We start from the raw sequence: 26,952 nt of genomic DNA on the forward strand, positions 1-26,952 counted from the left end.
TTATTTCAAAAATGATTTTTATTTTTTGTTAAATTTTGTTTAACATATTTTACTTAAAAATTATTATTTTTACTTTTATTTAATAATAATATAAAATGATATTTTCACTTTTATTTAATACTATGTTTTAACAATATTAGTACATCATTTTTTAACTTATGAAAGTAAAATATACATCTTGACTATAAATAAAATAATAATAATAAATTATTTAATACTTATAATTAATTACCACGATAAAATTAATGTAATTATAATATCCGATTTATTCGGATTGATTCAATTTTTTATAACAAGACCTGAAAATCAAACCAATCCACAAAAAATATGTAATTTTTAGATTTTTTGTTTTTGTGATATCCAACTTAAGTGATTTTTGGATTTATTTGACGATTTACAAACAATTTGATTCGATTTGAACACACCTATTATGAACCACCGCAACAAGTGGCACCTAATTTTGAAAATAGAAAACAGAACGTCAAAACAAAAACATTTTTAAAATCCTGAAAATTTGAAAATGAAAATCATTTTCAAAAAAAAAATATTTTTTTAAAACAAATAAAACTTTAAAAAAATAGTTATTTGTACTGGAAAAAATTTGCATAGGTAAAAGACTAATTATTCAAATTAACACAAAGTAATTAGTCACTGAATCTCTAAATACATTATGATGTTGTTCATTACAGAAAGAGATGGCCGGCTTCAACTATACGACTCAAATCAGGAACTTTATTTTGGGTAAAATGAAAATATAGTGATAAAAAATGTAATTTTAAGTAAATCTAAAAATATATTTTCTTTTGAAAATGCATTTTTGGTATTTTTATTTCTTGAAAGCATAAAATAAAAGTCAAATCAAATGTATTTTCAGAATTCTAATATTTCAAGAATGAAAACAGTTTTTAGAAAATGAAAACAGAAAATAAAAATGCAAACCAAACATACCCTAACTAATAGTGTTTTTTATAAAGATACCAGAATTCTCTTATATTATATATATGGGACAGATCCGTTTACACCAAATCTCATCAATTAAATTTAATCAATCTAATGGTTCCAAATATTTCAGCTAATAAATAAAATTAAAACAAAACACAATTAGTTAGAGCTATATTTAAAATTACTTGATCATATTTTTTCTGTAAGCGTGTGGATTAAAGATGAGCACACCAATAAGGAAAGATATGGTCCTCCTATAACTGTATCATGGCTAGGTTTTTGGGATGTAAGGATGGAAAAGGCTCTCCCCATGAGACCCCATCTACCCCATTCACGTAAGGACCAAGTCCACGAGGATGCGGGTATAGTACTCTATAAGTAATCATTTATAGCAGAGAATTAAACATCTTTTTGAGACACTTGGTGCTAAATGGAATAGTAGTCTTCATACTATTAATTAACATAAGTGGCAGTGGTTGGCTGAGGTGGAAAATAAAAGGTCAATGCTGTTACTTGTGATGGCAAAAGTTGTTCATATATGAGACTAGATGTAGCTAGGGTTGTTGGAAATTGACGGAGAAAAGTTATTACGAGGAATCACAATATATAATTATTATTTTCATGTTTGCTTTAATCCTATGAAGTGTATCGCATATACATCACATTTCACAAATAAAAAACACGAAAATTAAAGTAAAAAGTATATGAAATCATGAGACGATTACAAACACTATATTTAAAAAGAAAAAGAGTGATGAACTTAATTACAATGTAAAATAATTTTAAAAAAAACTCAATCACAAATCATTATATGGGATAAGTTTTTTTTACTTTTATAAAAATTATATAAACCATGAATTATGATTGAATGACAATATAATATTATTTTTAAGTATATATTGCTAGGTATATGATGATTAAATTCTTATTTAAAAGGAATGATTAAGATTATAATTAAATACAATATTAGTATAAATTATTTATGTATAATTGTATCAATAAAACTAACTTTATTTTTAATTCTATCTGTATATTGCATTGTTAAATTCTTATGACATATAGGTGACTAATGCCAATTCTGATAGACATGTAATTTTTTTTCTTCGAAAAATGCATCATAATTATTAGAAATAGAGTAACGAGATATAGAATATCTGAATTGTAATCAATCGCACATCATCATCTGATGAAGAATTCTAGCGGAACGAAATTAGAAAGAGAAAAGAAAAAAAATGAATCCACAAATCCACATGGGGTCAATGATTATGAAGTAATAATATCTTGGCTTGGTGGTCATTTAGTTATATCATCAATTATGAGTTTGACTGTGAGGTAAGATGTCTTATCCCTCTTGTAATCCTCAAGTCTATTCTTAATTAAGTTCATCTTGAGCAGTATCGATCGAAGACAATTCTAGTTAACTCCAGTGCATATATATACACATACATTGTTCACAACGTGATAGAAAGTACTAATTTCTCAACTTTTGAAAATAAAATGAACGGTTTTGAATTAATCATCAAGATTTTCAACAAAGTACTCGTTAAAGAATTAATTAACAATACAATTTTTTAACAAAATCTTGATGCATTAAAATTATGGTGAAGTATATACAATAATGATTTTTTTTATTTAATTCTTTAATCTCTTATATTTAATTAACCACACACACATACGTACATATCAGTTCACATTCACAATGACATGTCCCTTATATAGGATGCTGATGGGGAACAACAACAAGCCAGTCCAGGGCAGCTAACTGAACTTTTATAGTGTAACGTCGTCGTCTTGGTGATCAAACAATACGAGCATATTCCCAGACATGTTTCGTGCCACTCTAACTTGAAATATACGTCACTTTAGACACGTACGTACGTATGCTCGTACTTACTATAGTAGTAAAAAATAACAACAATGGAACTACAACACCATGTACGTACGTATGCTCGTACTCACTTCATTTGTGCGACATGGACAACATATATGTTGTTGACTTCAATATAATGAGTGTGGAGGTCCTTGTAGCCAAATGAGTTTATCATCATAACAAGGATATAACTGACTCTCTATAATCGCTTTTTATACTTAATTTTTGTTTTTTTGAAATTTTTTATTTCAATAATTAATGTAGACTAATATTATAAGATAATTATATTAGTTATTTATTATTAGCGAAGTTTATTTTATGTGATCAAATTAAGTGAGTTCATTAGACTATTAAATTAAATGATATAAACTTAAATGAATAGATATCAGTATTAACCTGTCATTAGAAGATAATAAAAATCCTATTAGGTTAACAACTATAACAAACATATGATCCCTAATATAGTGAGTCATAACACATAATTTATCTTCTTTCCATCTGAAGAATTACGAAGGTCTCATTGAGGAATAAAAAGAGACTATGGTTGAGGAGGAATTATAATGTCATTATTTATGATCGTGATGGATAGTCACAAAGATCTTACAACAAATGTCAAAAAATGCCTAGATCAGGAACCAACTATGAATCCAGGTATTTTATCTAATTCTTGATAATCAAACATGTTGTAGATCCTAGACTTTTGGTGAATTGTCCTAAATTACATATATACTTGTGAATTTTTAGTCTCCGCATGAAGAATAAAGATTAAAGATAATTTCAACAAATGGTATCAGAGCAGGTCTTTAATGTTTAATTATTAACAATTAGATAAAATACTTAGATCCATAATTGGTTCCTGATCTAAATGTTATTAGACATTAGTTGTAAGATTTTTGCGGTTATTCATCACGAATAATGACAATATGGTTCTTCCTCAATCAGAACTTGTTTATTCTTCAATTGGACTTTCGTAACCCTTCTGATTAAGATAATAGAAACTATGTGTGATGGTTCGGTATATTGGAAAACGTAATCTTCTTATAATGTGTTAACCTAATAAGGTTTAATTTCATTATCCCCTAATGGACCAACACTGACATTTGTTCATTTAAGTTCATATCATCTTATTTAACAATCTAACAGATTCACTTAGTTTGATCACATAAAATAAAAATCACTAATGATTAATAATTAATATAATTATCTTATAATATTAGTCCAAATTAATTATTGGAATAGAAAATTCCAACAATCTCCCACTTGAGCTATATATTCTAACAATTATATAAAAAATTCTTATATGTGCATCTGTACGTTATTTATCTTTAGACTTTCACCTTAAGAACTTGATTTATCTCATGTATCAATAATGAAATCATTGTGGTTTTCGTCACTACAACAAATGTAACTATACCTCAATGACTATCATATCAATACACTCAATGACATAGATCAATATGAATAAGCAACATGAAAATTACATGCAATGTGATCTCAAACATGCTTATTTTCCATTGGTTCAACTTAAGTCTTTAGCAAGATCAATCTTAAGTCCTTAAGTACAATTTAAATATTGTACTTAAATAAATAAATTTCATAATAAACTTATAAACCGTAATTTTTATTTATGCAAAAAATCAAACACATGAAATTCGAATGCAAACATAAAACATAATGTCATTGTTCATGATCGTGATGGATAACCGCAAAAATCTTATAACAAATGTCGAAGAATGCTTATATCAAGAATCAACTATAAATTTAAGTATTTTATCTAATCCTTAACAATCAAACATCTTTAATCCTTAATAATCAACTATATTGTAGACTTTACGACTTTTGGTGAATTGTTCTAAATTATAAACATATGAATTTAGGTATTTTATCTAAATGTATTAATTAATTATCAGTTATAAATATCATCATGTTTCTAATATTTTCTTTCTGAATTTAATTTTTATTTTATATGATTACTAGTATTTTATAACTTTTACTTTAACCAAAACAAATGATGTTGTATGTTTTAATTATTAATTGTTAAAATGAATTTTGATTATTTTCCTTTCAACTTTGGTAAATTAATGACTCTTGGGCATGAAAATCTACTAATTAATTAGTTTTTTATGCTTTGGCTCGTATAAATTGCTGGTTGAACAGGTCAACTTGTTCACCAAAACTTATATATATCTACCTCTAATTTCAACATATTTGTTTATTTAGAAAATTGTAACAAAAACATATGTAGTTTGATATGTAAATTTTTGGATAGTCCAGAACTCCAGATATAGATCGACTCAAGTTTGGCATTTGATAGAGTGTGAATCATCCGAAGCATACGCCATTCAAGCTCATAACTAGTTATGGGACTATGGATCATTCTAACAAACTGAGCATGTAATATAGCAAATGCCCAATACTTGAGAGTTTGTGGACGGTCCGTGTATATACACCAATCTAGCATAGCAAGCACACGGGTTTTTCAAGTGCTAGAGCAATTGTGAACTATATAAATTCTAGATAGATTGAGCATAGCAAACACCCAAACCTTTAAGACTCAATATTGTTTAAGGAATTGTAAATAGTTTAGATTGATTAAGCATAACAAGTACTTACGCTTTTAAAATTAATGTTTAAGAGATTGTTGACTGTTCATCTGATTAAAAACTCTTCAAAATAGATGAGCATGTGATCCTTAAATCCTAATCAAATTCAATAAATAAGTATGATTTTTTCACATTATTACTTACATCAGGTCAAGCATAAGAGTAATTATTTGGATTTATTGAGTTCAACTAGTTTTAGGATCCTTAGACATGAACAATAGCACTTTCTATAAATTCTAACTTTTATTTTATTTTATCTTTAGCTAAAATTGTAAATTTAGTCATCATATTTATCTCAAAATTCAATTTTGATTTTTTTATAATTTAATTTATGAATTTTGTCACCCAGATTTTTACAATCTATCTTAAAATTGAACAATGACCATTAATTATTTATCTTAACCTCCACGTGTCGTCGTTTTTATCGGATGTTGATAGTCACATGTCACAATTTTATGAGAAATTGACGTTAATTAAGTGCACAAAATTAATGTCTAATAAACATATAACATATAACGGTCAAGGTTGACAAATAATAGTCAATGCTCAATTTCAAGATTTGACAAAATAGTGAGATAATTTCCAATTTCGGAATTTGATAAAATAGTGAGATGATTGTAAATCAGGGGACTAAATTTGTTAACTAAATTATAGGGGATCAAAATCAAATTTTAAGATAAATAAGAAAATTAAATTTATAATTTTACCTTATCTTTAATAAAATAGTAAGTTTTTTGTTATTATTTCCTTGTCACCATATCTGCGTAGAAAAAGAGGAAAACTACTAGTAAAAAACATATTAGTACAAAATTATCCACGACAATACTTTATTTTTTGGGATGATGGACGGTGCAGCGGGGGACCCCATATGGTTCAATTTTCTTAAGCCCTCAGGATGACTATGCAGTGACAGAGTATCACGGACGGTCCTATCACCTTGCATTGGAAAAAGAGAACCTCAAACACTGCCCCCCACACTACATACTACTACTAGTGTAGTGAATTGACCCCACACAAGCATCGCTGTCTCTCTGTGTATCAATGCTTCTCTGACCTCCCTGTTTCAACAGTTTCTCGCATGCCCTCATTGTAATTATGGCTTAATCATTCAATACCAACAACTAAAGCCTCTTACAAAGGCCAGTAACTTTTCTGTTACCCTCGTCCTCGCGAACACCATCATTTTCACCTTGATTTCTTCAATATCACGTGCACAACCTTTTTAATACGTACTTATAGTATATTACTACTAATAGTCAACGAGTCAGTCAACGTATGCATATAAAGTAACTTTATTTACTTCTACCAAAGCCCAAAGGTGGTATACTGGTAGCTTTAAAATTTCAGTATCTTTAAGCTAATACTACTACCAGTATAGTATAGTAGGAGTTTGGCTTAAATAAGCTCTATTAAGATTAATTATGATTTCTTATATTTATCTTGTATTTTATATATCACATTACTTATCATATTTTTTTTATTTTTCTCCTTTTTTTTACTTGAGGTTTAAACACTGCAAGGAATTAATTAATGTTACCTGAATCCGCTGATCATTATTCCTACTAATTAAGATAATCATTTATATATGATTTTTTTTCTATTTGCTAGACCTAAGGCAGAAGAAATGCGACTCACTGTCTCGAACACACACACACACATTCTTCTTCTACCTATGTGTGCATGTGGGTAGTATCTGTTTTTAGAAAGTTCAGGTCTACTGTGTGTATGTGTGTGAGACTGAAAGAGAAAGAGTGTGTGTGTAGTGTGTGTGGTGGCCCATTAAAATTTATGACTGACTGCCACTTTGAGGATGCCATAATAAGATATTAAGAAAGAGGGTACGCGTCAAACCAAAGACAGCAAAGAGCAAATTAATTAATTAAATTGACATAGACTGACATATTATTTGTAATATAACTTGTTTCAGAGAAAAGAGCTAAGAATAAAAGAGTTCAGGTATGACATATATAAGATGCAGCTCACATATTATCTGTATAACTCTTATCTTATAATTAATAGAAATAATACTATGAAAGAAAAAATATAAAACAAGATATGTAATATGAGAGAGAGAGAAATGAGTTATAAAAATGTTTATAAAAAATAATATGAATCTCTGTCTCTCTCTATATATACTACCCATTATCATGTTATGATTATGTATATATGTGAGCTTTTGGTTTTATCTCTCAAATGATAAAGAAATCAAAACAAGAGAGCAGACACCAGTTGGAAGCCCTTACACAAGTTTATATATACAATACTTTTCAGGGGGTTAAATATATTTTATTCGATTCAAGTTTCGTCTATGGCTTTTTCTTGTCCTTTGGCAGAATAATCACATGAAGCCAGCCACTCTCTCTTTTACAGAATATGAGTACCCTCCAAAAAAAACTTATATTATATTCCTTGGCTTTAGCTATTCTAACATCCCTTGTTTTCTTGCTTGTACTGTCTGAAACCTTTGAAAGTTAGCTGTTTTCTTCTACTTTGCTAGAAAGCAAACCTTTCCAATATAGCTTCACTGCTCCCCCTTTTTCTAATATGCAAATGATACCCGGAGACCCCTTTTCACTATCCACTTCCCTCCCAGGGCTTCCCAATAATGAACAAAACACTAACACAAACCCTAACCCTAATACTCCACCGCCCAACAAAAAGAAGAGAAATCTACCCGGAACACCAGGTAATGCAAAATCATTTTTTTTAATTGATTAATTATTCTCAAATAAATTGATTTTGCCACTTTTCTTCAAACGGGTTTTAACTTTTTTTGAATTTGGATTGGATTATTATATATGCAGATCCAGATGCGGAGGTTATTGCTCTTTCGCCAAAGACTCTCATGGCAACGAACCGTTTCATCTGTGAAATATGCAACAAAGGGTTTCAGAGGGACCAGAACCTTCAGCTCCATAGGAGGGGTCACAACCTTCCATGGAAGCTAAGACAGAGATCAAACAAAGATATTCGGAAGAAGGTATATATCTGTCCAGAAAAAACCTGTGTCCACCACGATGCGGCAAGGGCTCTCGGTGATCTCACCGGAATAAAGAAGCATTATAGCAGAAAACACGGTGAGAAGAAGTGGAAGTGTGAAAAGTGTTCGAAAAAATACGCAGTTCAATCTGATTGGAAAGCTCACACCAAAACCTGCGGCACCAGAGAGTATAAGTGCGACTGTGGCACCCTCTTCTCAAGGTAGTTAATTAAATCCATACACTTTTTTTTTAATGAATATTCTGATGTTGGTTTAATTTTTCATATGATTTGATCACGTGAAAAAGTGAAAATTTCATGTCATAGAAACAAAGTAGACATGGATCTGATTGTCCGTTACATAGTCACGTAAAAATTCAGCTTCGTCTATATCTATAACTATATAGTATTTATAAGTTTTGCAATCTTTTTATATTAGTGGATGAAATTATAAATGCTCATACATGTGTAAGTTTGTTTCGTTTGTTGGTGGATTGAGCTTGGGATTTAATGTGCATATAATAATTGTGTATACATTAGCAGTATAAATGATTAGGTAATTAATGGGCAATTTTCATTGAAATTTGGACAGGAAGGACAGTTTTATTACACACAGGGCATTCTGCGATGCCTTAGCTGAAGAGAGTTCGAGACTCACCTCAGTTGCTTCAACGAGCCTAAATTTTATGAGTGAAGATACAACTATGATGAACACACAAGCTAGTTTGTCGTCAAGTGGATTAATCAATGGCCAGGGAATGCAAAGTGTTTCACATTTTGGTCCACATGGGCTTCGTTTAATGAGCATGGGCACAGACCAACAAAGACCAAACTTGTCACTATGGTTGAACCAAGGAAATCACCACATTAACAACCCACTTGATGTGGCATCATCAAGTTCTTCTGGTTTGCCTGAGGTATTGCACATGGCACAACCTAATAATAATGCCTTAATTGGTTCTTCTACAATGTTCTCCAATTTTGGAATAACGCCTGCTTCTTCCAATTCATCTAATCCAAACTTATCTCTAATGGGGAAAAAGGGAGAAGGTGGAGCTTCAGATTTGGCATCAATGTATTCTGAGAGTCAAAACAAGAATTCAAACTCAGCTACTCCAATGTCAGCCACTGCCCTTTTGCAGAAAGCAGCACAAATGGGCTCCACCAGAAGCACCAATCCTTCAATTTTCAGTGGCAGTTTTGGAGTAATGAGCTCATCCTCCACGCAAAGTACTAGTCTCAATAGCAATTCAAACCAAAGCTCTGACCAACTTAACCACGCCTTTCAGAATTTTAATGCAACAAGCAGCAGTGCAACTCTGTTGGGAAGTTCTACTAACTTTAGCTCGTTGACGCATTCATCAAACGGTTTTGACCAGTTTCTGATGGAAAACAATGTGGAGCCGACCCAGTTGAAGCTCCATCCTGGCTCAAACATAATGGAGCAACATAACTTGACAAGAGATTTTCTTGGCGTGAGTGGAAATGGAGGTGGACATCATGCATTTCTACCCCAAGAGCTGGCAAAGTTTGCTTCCTTAGGCTCATCAATGGGATTGAATCAGTTCACTGCAGGCCATCAATGAAGTCTTTTCTGACTATAATTAACTCATAGTATGACATATCTAGTGGTCCCAATTCATGTGTAAAATAACACTAAATTATTGGGAAGTTCGTGAAGGTTGGGACCAAGTTAGAGCGAGTTCGAGATCAGAGATGGTTCTTTGTGTGTGTTGTCAGCGGTTCGGAGGGTAAAAGGGACCCACTGCATGTTTGAGATGAAAGAAGGAACAGCGAGTTCCCCGAGCAATGCATGTTCTTCAAGTAGTTGTTGTTCTTGTTTGTTTGTCTTCTGTCTTAACCTTGTTATCGTTTTTGGCTTCTCTTCCTCGAAACAAGTGAAAATTAGTATAAAGTATAAAAAGCAACCAGAAAATAATGAGAATTTGATTGAAGAGCAAAAAATGGGAAAAAAATTTGAAATAAATAAACGTACTATACTAGTATTAGGTACTTTTATTATCGCTGACCGTGAGTCAAAACTCGGTTACTGGACAACCCTACATGGCGTGGATTATTAGTTCCCGTGTTAACATAACTTATGAGAAGGTTGAATATTTTGTGTATTGAAATCATTATAACAATAAATGACTCTAGACAAATTTACACGTTGGATATGTTAGTCATATACTCTTATAGTCTTATGGTAACCATATTATTTTTAATATGATTAAGGGAAGTTCACGAGGAGATAAGCATTTCCACGTACGTTTCTTATTCGGTTGCCTTTTTGGTAGATATCAAGTGCTGCACAGTAATTTTAAATAGCCAGAATCCAGATGCTGGGCTAACTTTTCCATAGACTCTAAGTATATAGTGATCAAATCTCTAGCTAGTGGCTACTGATAAGTGTTAAACAGTGAAGGTTTCGTTTGAGCCGTTTGATTTTTCAAATACGTACAATTTTATAGTAGTAGTAATTAAGATTGAATTAAGACTGCTTACTATTTTAGTGCTTGCTTTCATTGCCTGTTGCTTTCAGGTCAAACTTCTTTATTTGGTGGTATACTGAATTACTAAAAAATAGTCTATGGTTGCTATTTGCTGCTTTGCACAGTAGAAACGGTAAATGAAATATAAAGTTGGTTTAATAATAAAGAGAAAAGAAATAAAAAAGAGTTTACAGATTCGAATTTCTTTATTAATACAAATTAAGAATACTAATAACAACTAACATTTACTTTACTGATTAAAAAAATAAAAATTATAAAGTATGCCCTAGGCTGGTTCAATCCCTTGCAGTTCAGATGTTTGGAAAATGGAAACAACAGCCAATCCAAGCATCATTAAGCAAACTTCACTGGCTGATGTGGAAAATTTTAAATAGCTGTTAGGTTTATTAACTTAATGAAAACTTACTACAATGGATTGATGGAATTTTTTTATTGGTAAATGTTAATTTGTTAAAAATATTTGTAATGAAAAATAAGTTTTGTTAGAAACTTACAAAGATGTAATGGAAAATGAAATACCATTTGCATAGATGAATATTGAATAGATCACACAGACATATAAAATACAGTTTTTAAATAAGATTTTACCTTATCTAAAAAAAAATATTTACCTGATGTCACGGTACTCTTTGGCATGGATGAAATATTAATACGTACCCACTCATACATGATACTAAAACCAGCTCCATACGTTGATTGGGGTAAAATATTTACATTTAAAAGTTCACTCCATATTATAATATAAATTTTTTTCATGAACAATGCTAATATAATGAGATTTAAACATATAATTCTCACATACTTAACAAGTATAACTCAGATGTCAATGCACACTGAATTTATGAAAAATGGCTTAGATTTAATCCTCGCAAAATACATTCTTAGATAAGAATGAAAAATTTTAAATATGACTAAATTTTAGTCAAGAATTAATCTCACAATCAGTTCAAAGAATTTAAATTTGTAAAGATACCTTAGCATACCACTTAGGAGCCTAAGAGCCTAATTACGGTGATAAAATAAAAAACACATATAACCACATGTAAATCACCACTCAAATCCTCTACAACTAGGCCAATCCTAGTAGGTTATTTTACAAATCTAAATGTTTATTCTTTAATAAGAATGTTTTTCTATATAAAGCATTTATTTATTTTTGGTTAATTTTTATTCCTTTTAAATATTATATATTAACTTTAATTCTTATTAAATTCTATATAAAGTTAGTATATCTTTTCTTAGATGAACCAAATTTTAAATTAAATTTATTGTAATATTAAACAATTTTAATTTAATTTAATTTTAAAATTTTGAATTTCAACATCTCATGTTAAGAAAAACTATTTGTATTAATTTTAATAATTTAATTCTGTATTTTGACTCAATTTTAAAATTGTTATATCATTAATTAAACCTTATTTAATGCGATAAAATATTTCTCATAATATAAATAATAATAAAAATTACTTTATTTGATTCGGTGATAAAAGTCCTCGTTTGGTTATAACTTTTCTACAATCTATCAAATGTAAATAATTACACATTTTTTAATATGCATCTATCATTTCTCATTTGGTTGAATTGAACTATATTAACTTGCCTTTTTCTCTTAAATAACCCTACGAGAAAAGAAGCCAATAAACAGTAAATGAATGCTTTCATTTTGTGTTAGTGTTCTAAGCAATGAATCGACCTTAATTATCTTGTGCTTTATTAAGATGCGTCTCTTCCTCGTGGACCTATATCATAGGACCTTACAAAGATGTACTTTGCGATCATTGCGAAACAGTGTTTGAATTTTGAATGCTTTCGAGGATAGCTTGTACATGTCCAATGGCCAATTGACGCGGTTCCATGTAAATACTAAGTAGATGGTAAGAGCATGATATTTGAACGTGCACAAAGGAAGAGATCCTAATAAATAAAAGGCTAAACATTTTGGATAAATACTCATATATTTCTAAAACTGTGAAGCAATGATAAATTAATTTTTAAAAGATAAAAAAATTTAAATTTAAATTTAAATTCTAAATGTATAAAATATACAATAAATTAATCCTTGATATTTTATATGTTAAAAATTTTTGTTTTTTTAAAAATTAATTATATAAAAACAGTTAGTTATTCTGTACAAAATATAAATTAAAATACAAATTTAATTAATGATCTGAGAAAAAACAATAAGAAGATAAGTATTTTAGTGAGAGCGAAAATCATAAAAAAGAGAGGTATTTTGGAATACCTCATTTTTCTCTTCTTCCTCTCTTCTTCTCTCTCTCTGCTGGTTTCGAACCGAAGACTCGTTGCTTGGGAAATGCATTCCAAACCATCAAATCGTTCGGGAAACCGGCGTTAATAAATCCAACGGATATTAAATTTATAACAAAATTCTCTTGCATGCATGCATTCTTCGATGTTGAACACTTGGAGTCTTGGACCCTTACCAATGCTTGGTGTGGTATTGGTATATATTTATTTATAAAATAAAAAACCAGACACACATTTGAACTACGTTGCATTCTATTTATTGGAGTTGTCACAATTAAACACTTTATCTAAGGTCTAAGCCCAAATAAAACTGGACCCATATTTACATAGTCATACTGTTTTTCTTTGTGACTCAACCGAAACCCAAAGTCTTAATTGCATTGCCACTTTATTAGTAGGGTGTTCTTAACGTGATTTGATTTAATTTTTAGATAAAAATTATTCAAATTAAATATAAAATACAGATGTGATTTAATTTTAATATAATATCAAATTCGAATTAAACTAAATCATTTTTTTTAATTTAGTTCAATTTCATATTTGTTTTATTTTTTAACCTATTATCATAATTTAAATTTATCTAGTAAACTTACATACTTATTATATACTTTTTATATAATTTTAAAAATTAATTTTTTTATTTTTTTTTTTAACATATTTTAGTTAAAAATTATTATCTTGACTTCTATTTAATATAAAATAATGTTACCAGCTTTTTTAATATAATAATAATTTGTACATCATTTAATATTTAACACTACTTTTTAACAATATTATTACTATCTTTTTTAACATATAAAAATAAAATGTACATATTAATTATAAAGTAAGTGAAAATTTAAATTATCTAATACTTATTATTAATTATCACAATAGAAATTAATATAATTATAATATACATTTTGTTCGGCTTGATTTATTTTTTATAATAAGATCCAAAAACTAAATTACAAAAAATATATGTTTTTTTTTTGTTATTTTTGGTTTAAGCAATTTTTTATTTTTTATATTAATTTGGTGATTTACAAACGATTTGATTTAGTTTTAAACATTCTTACTTATTAGTCCAAGAGCTAACTCTCAAGGCAATTGTAAACTGAAAATATTGCTACAACTAACTTTCAAAATGTAGTAGTTCTTATAAAATCAATGAGATGTTAATGTATAACTAATTTTGCAATTGATTCATTTATCACGAAAATAAGAAGAGGTCTATTGCTTTAAAACTACAATAAAAATTGAACTAGAACATTTTAAAATTATGTCCAAAACCAAACATTTTATTTGATTACATGTAATAAATGTATCATTATGCTTTGCCTTGTTACCTCAAAGAGACCCCTTATACATGTGTAGAAGAAATAAATGCATATACATGTGTTAGGTTTTTATATGTTTGGGATTTAGCGTGTTTAGTGGCACGAAATAGAGAAGAGAGGAAGGGAGGTGCACGGAAGTGTACGGAAATATTCACTCATGCGGTTTGGCACGCTAGAAATACCAAGGAAGTTCTTTAAAAAAACGTGGGTCCCTCCATGCAAAATTTCTCAGCCAAATTGTAAAGAATAGAGACGAAATGAACAGTACTTATGATAGCCAGCGCACAGAATTCCCCTATCCATTTATCACCTACAACAATCAAGACTTTATGCCCTCCTGCACATGATTCTTATCATAGTATTAAATTTTTGTTCAACATTATTTTTATATCTATTAAATATTTTTAATTTAAATGTTTTTTATTTTTCTTCTATCAGATAATCTTTATTTTTTATTTTTTTTTCTTTTCTTACTTATTTTTCTTTTTCTCTCTTACTTTTTATTTACCAAACACATCCTTTAAGACTTAAGTTAATAAGAAATTTTCATTGAACTTTGCACAGGAAGAACAGCTTTATTGCTCACATCACAGGGCCTTCTTAATGCCTTTGCGGTTGCTACCAATAAGTCCAAATTTTTAGAGAGAATGAAAAAGCATGTGAGTACAGTGATATATAGAGGGATTCAAATTTAAATTATTCTAAAATAAAAATTAAAAATCTAATTAAATAGATTTTCTTTTTTAATTTGTTTGTGTGATTTTTTTTCAAATTTATTTGATTTTCTATTATTTTTTAAACTAAATAAAATCATAACACTTATATTACTACAGGATTATTTGTTATATAATATATATATATATATATATATATATATATATATATATATATAGCTTGAGTTTCAAAATTATTTTACTATATTATATGTGTTATAAGAATATGTATATCACTTACTTTTTAGACAATATATTTAATTTAAAATGTATGAAAATTTGATATATTTTTATTTGAACATGTTTAATATATTAAGAATTTTCATAAATTATTATTAGTAACTTTTTAGTATAATTTAATTTTAAAAATGAAAAAAAATCATATAAATTTTAATGAAATAATATTTTAATAAAAATCACAAAAATCAACCCGAGTCAAATCATAAAATATTTATTTTTATGAAAATTGAATCGCAAATATGCTAGTGAAATATATTTGAGTTGTCAGAGTAAATTTTCTTTTTCTAGGTATAATATAAATATTTATATTTGATATTCAACTAATTCTTTCTTTCTTGTTGATCCATTTTGAAATAAAGTGATTTATCTAAATAAGACTTCATATTCAAAATTTTGATTCTAATTTCAAACTAGATTAAAGAATTTAAATATTAAATCATTTGTGTTCACGAGGTTTAAAATTTCCCTGTATATACGCATCTTTTGCGCAATTGGACGTTGGACCCTTAATGGCCTCACCAATGCTTGAGCCTCGGTTCCCATCACTAGTCGTGAAAGGGACGTACTTCCTATATTTTCACTATTGTGTTATGCACTTTTCATTATATTTTTTAAAATAAATGTATTTTGGAATCTAACTTTTTGAAATACAATAAAAAAATAAAAAAAAGCAATAACCGTCATCATCGTTAAATCCACATGAAGTTCAATACTTGAAAGTAGTCGAATGAGTTTTGTGGAATATGACATCAATAAATTTTATTTATGTTCTTTTTTCAGAATATTATTTAAATAAATTATTATGTGAGGTCAAATCATTACATTTTTTAAGAAATTAAAAATAATTAATTATATTTATATAAAAAAGTTTTTGTTATGCAACTAAATATCATGTGACAATATCATTTTTTTTCATAAAACGTAACAGAAGGTTTTTATTTATTTTTTAATTAAAAAATATATAATCATATTAATTAGTGTTTTTTAAGGAGGTTATCAATTAAATTTATAACAATTATTATATATTAATCATGTTATTCATATTAAATAAAATAATTTTATTATATTTTCTTTATCTATAAAATTCTGGAATCAAACTTTATTATCAGAGGATTTACAATAATTTATAAACATTATTCAAACAACTGAACTCTCATTTTTTTTTATTAGATTTAATAAATATTTATTAAGTATATGAAACAAAAAGTAATTAGTGCAAATTTGATACCTAAACATCTTTCTCTCTTTATATTTAATGTAATATTTATATAAACATATAAAATATTAAAATTTTCGTATATAATACCATATTTAATATACATACATTTATGTACCATTTAAAGTTGCATTTATACAATATATTATATTTAATGCAGTATTTATTATTTTACACAATATATTCTTAAATTTAATAATATTTGTTTAAAAATGAATAAATATTATTAAATATTATATTGATGAAATTATGAAATATTATATATTTTATAATTATTATTTTTAAAATATCATAACAAGATTTTAAAGATCACCATCCTTTACAATTTTTTTTTATAAAAAAACTGCATTGTTCTCAACCATTAAAATAAATTTTTACTAATATAAAATTTTAATCCGTATCCAAATTCTAGGATAGATATTATAGATTTATAGAAGAGTTATGGTAATAAATAAGATGAAACTACAGAAGTTGTGGCTATGATAGGCTTCTCTTAGTGAGCTAATTACAACGCAAAATGTAGTATTAATATTATATCTATTGGCTTAAATATGTTTTAAATCGTTGATAAATTAGCGGATTTTATTTTGGGGTCATAATAAAAAAATGTTAGTGATATTCTCTTCCTGACATTTTCCCTCAAATTTTTTTTTTATGATTGGTTAAAATTATTGAAAGTCACAATTTCTTATATGTTTTATTTTTTATTTAATGATCCTCTTTCCACGTTTAGATTAAATGAAAAATGAAATTTACCAAAATTAATGAGAGAGAGAAAGTGTCACTGATATTTTTCTAAAAAAATTGTAGAGTCCTTCATAAAATAAATTTGTTTTTGATCCTTGTTGTTTTGTTTAATCCATCTATTATGTCTATTTTCCATTTTAGTCCTTGAAATATTTTATTTACTTTGTATTAGTTTCTTTGAAAAATATTTGATAGGGACTAATAACAAATTATTCACATATTTTAGGGACAAAAATGAAATAAATATGTATTAGAAGAATTAAAACAAAAAAAAGGACCAAAAATAGTTTTTTATTTTATTTTGTTAGAGACTCAATGCTAATAATTTTTATTAGAGACCCAAAATATGATTTTATATACCAGGGACTTAAAACATATTTAAACTTATATTCATTACACACGTATATAGTTGATTTTTTTCTCCCTTTAAAATTTCATAAACATGCATTTAACATTTATACAAAATTTCTCACATAGATGATATGGAATTAGAGAATAGCCATGACAAAGAATAAGATGAGAACCACTAGGTTTGTGATTATGATTATGATCATGATTATGCCAAACTTTTCAAAAGTTAATGACAATCCTCTATTTGTGCATATTGAGTCAACTTGTGTGTTTGGTTTAATCAACTGAGTTACCAAATGTGAACTAGAATGTGCACCTTCTATATTAAAACTTGACATTGCATATGTAATATGTCTTTATGCTTTGTCATACAACATGTATTGAAAAGTTCATCTATGTTGTCTCCAATTGTATCCTTGGTTGTGGCTTAACCAAGTTCATTGACATTAATATTGATATTCGTCCTCTTACAATATTGATGTCCTTTTAAGGTTTTATAATTATTCTTTATAACCAAGTTATTTACATTTTTACATGTTTTTGTTAATTGGTTTTACGTGTCAGATGTTTGTGGTCTTACCACCAACATGGTGAATTCTCGTGTGCAAGAGTTTATAAACAAATAATAACTTGTTACAGGAATATTTGAGAAAAAAAAGTTGTTAGGTGAAATAATAATCAAACATTATTGTAATAAATAAATTTAAATTGATGAGTAACATTTTTCCCCATAAATCCTTTGTCCAATTATTTTCTTTCATTTTTCTTATGTTTCTTTGATATATTAATAAATATGCTTGCAAATAATACTAATGATGACACTAAAAGTTACTAGAGCGACATGAAAAATGCATGCAAAAAATATTGATGACACCAATATATAATAAATTCTTTGTATTTGATCAGATGAGATGTTTCCAAGACGACACAATTTCTCTGTCACTCCCTTCTCCTTTCAACTATTCCAAGTTACTCTGGTGAGATTTTGTGCCCCCTCTAGCATCAATGCATAGACGATCCGAAACCATCTAAACACAGTGAGTTGTCGTCAAACTCCGCGTTTGTCATTATGCGTGGAGGAGGCCTATTGTTTTTCAATGGATACACTATGCAATTGACAACGACATTGCTGCTATTCAAGAACTTGCGGGCGAAGTCCTTTAATGGAGTTTAATACAATCGGGCGAATTAAATTTACACAGTACCGTAGCCCATATAACGTTCAATGGAGGTAACTGATGAGATGTGAAACATGGAAGCAGAGTAGGATAGGAGAGAGGAGAGTAGGGGTGTTCACATGTACGAGTCACCCGTGAACCCGAATTGACCAAAATCGACCTGAACAATTTGGGTTGGGTCATTTATGTATTTGGATCAAAATTGAATTGAACTGATTAAAATTGTCCATGTGTGGGTTGGGTCACGAGTTTAGATTTATAGATTCGATCAAAGTCGAACTGAATTGATCAAAACTAATAAATTTGTTTAGAATTATTTGGTTTGACTTTAAATACTACTAATATTAAGACTTTAAGTGTTAGAAACTGTAAGTATTGGTACTACTAGTGTTGAAACTTTTTAAGATATTACTTTGAGGTACATTGTTATTTGTTTCACCTTTTTTTTCATAATATTTTTTCTGTCATGTTTATAATATTAATGAATCATATTTTGTTCATTTGTTTTAACAAATCTGATTGTAGCAAAGCTTATTGTACAAAATTAATTTGTAAGAAATAATTATGATTCAAACTATTATAGTAAATCTTGTTGAAAAAAATTTGTTTTAATTTGTATTAATCTATTTTAGAATATTATGTTGATAGTACTAAATGAATCAATTTTACTATTTTCAGACATGTGATAATATTGTGTTAATTGTATTGAATATTTGGATGAATTATGATATAAAATAGTAATTTAAAAAAAAAAGATCAAATTTAAATGAATAGTTTGTTGGTTTGAACTAAACCAAACCGTTTATGAATAAGTTGATTTGGGTTGGGTTTTAAATAAAATTTATGAAAACCGAACAAAACTAAATCGATCAAATTTGATTGGGTTGAGTTTTGAAGTTGACCAAAATCAACCTGGACACCCTAAAGAAGAAAGGAGAGAGGAAAATAGAGGAAAAACTTTTAAAAAAATAAAATAAATAGTTATAATTATTAAATAACCTTGTATTATTTTTAGTAAAACAGAAAGATTGAGTGATTTTTTTCCAATAGATTTAGGTGTACTCCAACTGAAAAAAAAACTATGTAATTATGTTAGCATTTCCTATTTATATATATATATATATATATATATATATATATATATATATAATTAAAATTGAATAGATATAATTAAAATTAAGACAATATGTGTATAATATCCTAACTTTTGAAATAGAATTACATCCCTCATAAAACATTAAAATTGGATAAAATAAAAAATATGATTTATCACACTATAAAGTAAAGGATATGAATGTAATCTCATAAAAGAAGTCTATACGTTGGTTTTGAAAAAAAATATAGCAACACTTTTAACTATGTTTTTTATTTTGACATATTTAATTATATTTTTAAATTAATAAGTAAATAATCATATGCATGAAGGTACTGAGGTGGGGTAAATTAATCAAAATAAAAGTAGAATTGATTTCGGTAGAAGTAGTAATTATACTTTCTTGCTTAAACACTATTATAATTTTTTTATTTATCAAAATTTATTCTACCATGATATGAAAAACAATTCAAACATGTAAAATTTGATCAAAATCAAGATTGATCTATCTGATAATAATGATCAATCCTGATTTTGAATGTTATCCAAAGATACACATTGAGCCGGTAAAAAGGGCACTTAAATGGGTGAAATTAATTTTCATTTTAGGGTTATTTTGGTTCGGTAGATTTTCAATTTTGGGGAAAGTAGGGCGCGGTCATTTCTATGGGCAGCGGGTTATTAACCGGGTCGCAAATCCGACCTGCGGAAAGCCGAACAGCACTCTAAGAAGAACGGCGCAGCAACTCGATCATCGATCTTCCCCGGTGATCTTCAACGATCCGGCGAAAACACGATTCTCACCACTCGCAAACTCGGACAGGGCACAGAAGATCGTGAAATCGTACGATCTTACGAGTCAGATCGCGGTTTTGAGTACCATGGTCTTACCTCCTTTCCATATCCTCCTATCTCTAAAATCTCTTTCTGGATTTGTTGTGTTTTTCTTCTGTATTTCTGCATAGTAACCAAATAGATAAAACAATGCTTAGATTCAATCAATGACTAGAATGAGCAACAGATCGTTTTTGTTATGTTCAAGTGCAAGAACTGGGGATGGGGAGAGGGATAGGTGGCTTAGTGGATGATGAATGGATCTAGTTTCAAGGGGAGTTCCCTGTGGCTTTGACAATTCATGTATGATCTGATAGTCAATATGTATTCTTCTCTTTTATAAATAAAAATAGTCCTCTCATTTGACATGTCTCCTCTCTATCTCTGTCTATTTGTGTGTGTATAGTGTTCTAAGTGATGCATTGGTATTTGGTAGTCCGGTAGAACCCGTGACCAGTACCTTGACTAAGTCTATGATTGAATAGAATTGGATTGGCTTTTAGTATTCCTCAACGATATTTGCATTGGTTTCTGAATTCTCACACTAAAACTGCATCTTCTCTTTTCATTCGACACTTGCTCTCTTTCTCCCTGTCTCATATTACTTTCTATCCCTTTTCAATCTCACTATTTTATACTGTTGGTGAATCCAGAGGTGAAAGCTTTGTTTTTTGAATTGTGAGGAAGATTGACCAAATAAACAGAGGCAAAAATGAAGATGGTAACTGCTTTCAACGGCAACATGAAGGTAATTAAATTTTCAAGAACCTGTGTAGTTAGGTATTTAGGTTATATGGATATGCATAGGGTTTGTGAAAAGGGACCCGCCTCCCCCAATGGTTAGATAAGCCTGAGTAATATATGCTATATTGCTATATGCTAAAACTGCATAATTTTTTGTATTCAATTTTCACATTTATTTTTACTGTCTTCTCAGAAAGCTGCTGCTGGACTTAGACGCATTAATCTTGATGGTCTTCGATGGAGGGTTTTTGACGCAAAGGGCCAGGTGAGTCTGCTGCTTCTTTTTTATCCTTCTCTTGAAAGCTAACATAGAGCGACTATGTGCCCATGATATGATGTTTCTGCTGTCAAGTTAAAGCAGTTTTCCAGGAGTGTAGGATTAAAAAAAGTACTGTTGAACTCAAAACACATGCCACAGTTTCATTTTCGTTATGTTTAGACTGATGGATTGGAAATGGATAGAATGGAACTAACTGGAATAGAATCACATCAATTGCCATTGTTTGGAGTGTTTAAAATAGGAGATACTTCTATTTTCTATCCCCCTGTACAGGATGCAATTGGGTGGAACTAAGTTATTATGCATTCTCCTTATCATTCTGTTCACTTCTATATGGGCTAATATTATTTATATTCCATCATGGATCATTCAATTGTGTGGTAATTTTATTCTAATTCAATCCACAATCCACACCACTCTATCCCATTCTACCCATCACTAGATATGCAAACATTGCCTTTGTGATTCCTTATGCATTTTTTTTAGCATTTGCATATCACACAAGAATAAAATGTGAGTGGTTAATGAAATTCTTTGCAAACATTCAGCTTATTGGCTTGCATATCATGTAAGACTGGGATTGAAAGTCAAATCCTATGAGGAGTTATCAATGGAATAAGACAATTCAATTTCATGGAGGTTTCATTTGATAATCATCCAGAATGAATGTCAATCTTTTGCAATATCTAGTTATAAAACCAGCTCAGAAGGGGTCATATTTATCACTAGTAGTTACATCTCCAGAAGATATAGCCATGACTCAGTATTAGTGAAGCCTTTTGAAACAAATTATTCCATGAATAAGTTACAACTTATTATAAAATGCTAATTGAGATCATACCGAAGGCTGGCCAAGCTTCTAACATCTTGTACACTTTTGATTGGTATTTAGTGTGTGATTGATTACTGAGCAATTTGCTTATCTGTCTTGAGATCATTTTGCTAATACAAATGTTCCTTTTATATAGGTTCTTGGGAGGTTAGCATCTCAAATAGCTACTGTAGTTCAAGGAAAGGATAAACCAACTTACACACCTAATCGTGATGATGGGGATATGTGCATTGTTCTTAATGCAAAAGATATTTGTGTGACTGGGAGAAAACTTACAGACAAGGTCTACTACTGGCATACAGGGCAAGTGCTTTGCATTTGTACTATTAGTTAGAAGGGATGAAATATTATTTAATAGTTTTGAGCTTCTTATAAATCAAATGGTTTTCTTCTGGTTAAGGTGCCTATCTTCTATGTTTTTCAACAATATTTTCATTGCCGCTTGTTTATTTGGTTTCATATGCTCTTTAATTTTCAGTATTATCCAGTCTATTTTGACATAAGTCATGGTATGTAGGTATATTGGCCACCTCAAGCAAAGGACTCTAAAGGATCAAATGGCCAAAGACCCTACTGAAGTCATTCGCAAAGCTGTTCTGCGTATGCTGCCTAGAAACAAACTACGTGATGTAAGTACTACCTAGACCAATGTTTTTTTTGGGGGATTTTGAGCTGAATATGGAATTTCGTTGCTAGTTCATGTTTGGTTTGGATATTTCAAGGTAGAATACCATTTGAGACAAAAAAAAAGAAAATCCTTTGAACAGTATACAATGACATTCTAAGGATGGTAGGTTAAGATTCCAGAATTGTTGCCTCTTGTGGGAATCAAATCTCACAGAAGTGACTAACGGGTAGCTGCTGTGGTGGACAAAGTTTTGAGGTTTAACAATGGTTTTCCATAAAGTCACCTACAAGCAACATTATAAATTTATTTACCAAGTTTGTCCCTTGATTTAAAAAAAAATAAATCTCTTACTTTTATACTTCCAAAATAATTGTAATTATAAAACCCAAACAAATTCAGAACTTTAAAAATCTTTTGTTTCAGCATCAATTCTTTTACAATATCTAACCCACACAGTCCCATTATCATTAGAAGCCAAAGTGTAGATGGAAAGGTTAGTTAAGAGAAAGGTTGATGGGCGGGTAATAGAAAGGTTATTATATTAAAGAGAAAGGTTGCCCCATTTCAAGGTTAGGGTATGCCACAAGCCTGGTGTAGATGACCTACCAATGAAAAGGAATTGAACCATGGCATTTTCTGTTGTCTTTTGATGTTGATCGATCTACTAGTCGTGCCAAGTGCCAAACCTTGTTGGCTACTTCATGAATTGTTCCTTTTATTTATCATTTAATCCAACAGTATTGCTTTAGTACTTCACTAGCACTAGGATTCTGAAAAAGAGAATAGGATTGGGGAATACTGTTATCAGTGGGTATAAAATCATCAGGACGTTATCATAAATGTCCAAAGATGAAGTATCAATGACCCTTTGGTAGAGGATGGTTCTCTTAATAGCTTGTGGTTTCCTATTATCTTTATTTTCATTTGGTTAGAGCTTTTTCTGATATTTTTTTGTTCCTTATAATATTGAATAACTGATACTAAGTTGCATTTACTTGCATTATTGTTAATGGATATAGGACAGGGATCGAAAATTAAGGATCTTTCCTGGCAGTGAGCACCCTTTTGTTGATCGCCCACTTGAACCGTATGTGATGCCTCCTAGAAGCGTACGGGAAATGAGGCCGCGAGCAAGGCGTGCCATGATTCGAGCACAGAAGAAGGCAGAGCAGCAACAACAGAAGGCTGATGGAATGAAGGGCAAAAATGGTGAAGCACAGGAAGAAAGTGCATGAAGACGCAATTTTGCTCAAAAGATGGCACTGATCATTGGTTATCATTGAAATGGAAAGCCATCTGTCTCTGTTAGCAATCCTACAATGCCCTATTGAATTGTGTTTGAATTTTCTTTTTTTATAAGTCTTTTAGTAAGAGCATAATTGATTCACATTATAGGCATTTCTTGCATCCTTTTCAGTGATAATTCTGTTAAGTTCATGCTTAGAAGTTTAGACTAACTAGCATTTTGGTCCTCAGCTACTTCCTTCACTGTCAAACAGTGCCACAGTGCATTCAAGTATTCAAAATTGCTTTTTGTGTTTTCTCTCCCTTTGGGCTTAAATATGTTTTTCTTTTTTTTTAAACCACTGTAATCAGGGCCTTTGACTTCCTAATGGGACTCGAGATATTAGCACAAGCTTCAATCCTTTGGATTGGTTATGAGACTAATCCTCGATTTAGGAGTTAGTCACATTTAAAGTTCATCGCTCCTCCCCAAAAGTGTATTCTATGGGGATCAAACTTAGGAGGTTTAAATATGTTTTTAGTCTTTCAAACTTGATACACTTTTAGTTTTGGTCCCTTAAATAGAAATAGGCTAAAATATATTTTTGGTCCCCGATAAATTAACAAATTTTATGTTTTCTCTCTGATAAATTTTTTCTTTACATTGAGTTTCTAATAAAATAATAATTTTATTTTTGGTCTTTGGTATCTTTTTTTAGTCTTGAATAAATTAACAAATTGTGTTTGATTCTGGATAATGTTTTTTCAGTTTGTTATTAGAAATGAAACAAGTTTTGGTTCTGCTGATTTTCATTGTGTATTTCAATTAGATTTTATAATAGATTTTTATTTTCATTGTGAAATTAATTCTATATGCAAGTTAAAAAAAATTAAAAATTAATTATGATATAAATTATCATTTTTAACTAAAATTAAATTAATTACGATATAGTTGATGCTGTAATTGAATTAATTATGATAAAAAGTATCTTTTTTAATTGAAATTAAATTAATTACTATGCAAGTTACCCATTTTAATATATTTTTAATTAATTATGTACAAATTACCCTTTTTAATAGTAACGTAATTAATTTGTATCATAATTAATTAATGTAATTATTATTAAAAACTAATTTTAATATAGTTAATTCGATCACCATTAAAGAAAGGTAACTTGTATCGTAATTCATTTAATTTCAATTAAAAAAATAATGTGTATCATTATTAATTTAAAAGCAGGTAATGAAACTCCAAAAATATGGTTAAGTGATTTTCTCTATCACATTTACATTGACCCTTTAAATAATTTGGATTATCAAGTTTGTGACTAAAGCTAATGAGTTATCATCATGGAAGAAAAAAGATTATTATAGTGCAGTTGCTGAGTTAACACCATGAGATATGCCCTCTATGATATATAATAGTAGAAGCGATCCTTGAATTCATAGAAAAAAGAATAAGTGGTTAATATAAAAATCGTTAAGGTTATTTAACAATTACAAAATAATGCAAAAGATGAATAATAAATAATGAGATAACATCAAGTAGTTAGAAGATCTACGTTTTAAACAAATAAAAAAAGAAATTTTTTACAAATTTCAGACTCAATAATTTTTTCAAAATATGAATGAGTGTAAGGTTGAACAATGGAGATAAACTTTTGAATAAAGATGATCACAGAGTGAATAAATTTTGTAATTGAGAAACTAAAATTCTCAATATAAGATTTTCACCAAATGAGAAACTTTTCTCTTACCAAACATCTACTTAAAAATAATATTGATAAAGAATAACTCTAGAAATACTGTTTATTTAAAACAACTATTCTAATTTATGTAAAAAGAATTTCAACAATTTATTTTTAAAGAAATTGTTTATATAGTTAAAAATAATATATTATAATTTAAATGATTTATTGTAAATTTAAAATATAATTTATATATTTAAATATATTTATTTTATATAAATTTTAATTATTTTACAATTTATATATTAAAAATATTTTTTTATTATAAATTATAATTATATAAAATAAATAATTATCATGTGCTAAACTAGTGGTTAAAATTGAGGATAAATGACCATTTTGATCCATGTAAATTAATGATAATTTAGTCATTGAAAAAATAAATTTTTTGATTCATTAGTATAGAAAGTATGATAATTACATATTACATACAACTTCACGACAAATTAAATTTTGAATTTTATAATTTATCAAATTGATTTTCAAAAAATATAACTTAATGTTAAATTAATCATTAAATATTACAATTAATGAAAAAATTGGCCTACAAACATAATTACAAGATGAAATTACAGCCTTTTGTACATATGGAGAGACTAAATATTAGTTTTTGTTCTATGGAAAACTAAA

General features: G+C 28.8%; 2 protein-coding genes across 4 annotated transcripts; both read left to right on the forward strand.

Annotated features, from left to right (window-relative positions):
* The first annotated feature begins 7,577 nt into the window (after nucleotides 1-7,577).
* On the forward strand, nucleotides 7,578-10,561 carry LOC100789331 (zinc finger protein JACKDAW). 2 transcript variants are annotated; one of them, XM_006604507.3, is made up of 4 exons: nucleotides 7,578-8,101; nucleotides 8,220-8,616; nucleotides 8,987-9,311; nucleotides 9,438-10,561. In XM_006604507.3, the coding sequence occupies exons 1-4, from the start codon at nucleotides 7,960-7,962 to the stop codon at nucleotides 9,978-9,980; spliced, it is 1,407 nt and encodes a 468-aa protein (XP_006604570.1). In that variant the 5' UTR covers nucleotides 7,578-7,959; the 3' UTR covers nucleotides 9,981-10,561. The 2 variants fall into 2 exon arrangements, with proteins under 2 accessions (XP_006604570.1, XP_003553547.2); XM_003553499.4 differs by having other exon boundaries at nucleotides 7,579-8,101; nucleotides 8,987-10,560.
* Nucleotides 10,562-20,659: 10,098 nt separating this feature from the next.
* On the forward strand, nucleotides 20,660-24,897 carry LOC100499790 (uncharacterized). 2 transcript variants are annotated; one of them, XM_006603588.4, is made up of 6 exons: nucleotides 20,660-20,916; nucleotides 21,520-21,614; nucleotides 21,804-21,875; nucleotides 22,859-23,025; nucleotides 23,240-23,351; nucleotides 24,370-24,897. In XM_006603588.4, exons 2-6 carry the CDS (start codon nucleotides 21,579-21,581, stop codon nucleotides 24,583-24,585), a joined length of 603 nt encoding a protein of 200 aa, XP_006603651.1. In that variant the 5' UTR covers nucleotides 20,660-20,916; nucleotides 21,520-21,578; the 3' UTR covers nucleotides 24,586-24,897.
* The last annotated feature ends 2,055 nt before the right edge of the window (nucleotides 24,898-26,952 follow it).

This window comes from Glycine max, chromosome 19 (genome assembly GCF_000004515.6).
Source record: "Glycine max cultivar Williams 82 chromosome 19, Glycine_max_v4.0, whole genome shotgun sequence".
Lineage (NCBI taxonomy): Eukaryota > Viridiplantae > Streptophyta > Magnoliopsida > Fabales > Fabaceae > Glycine > Glycine max.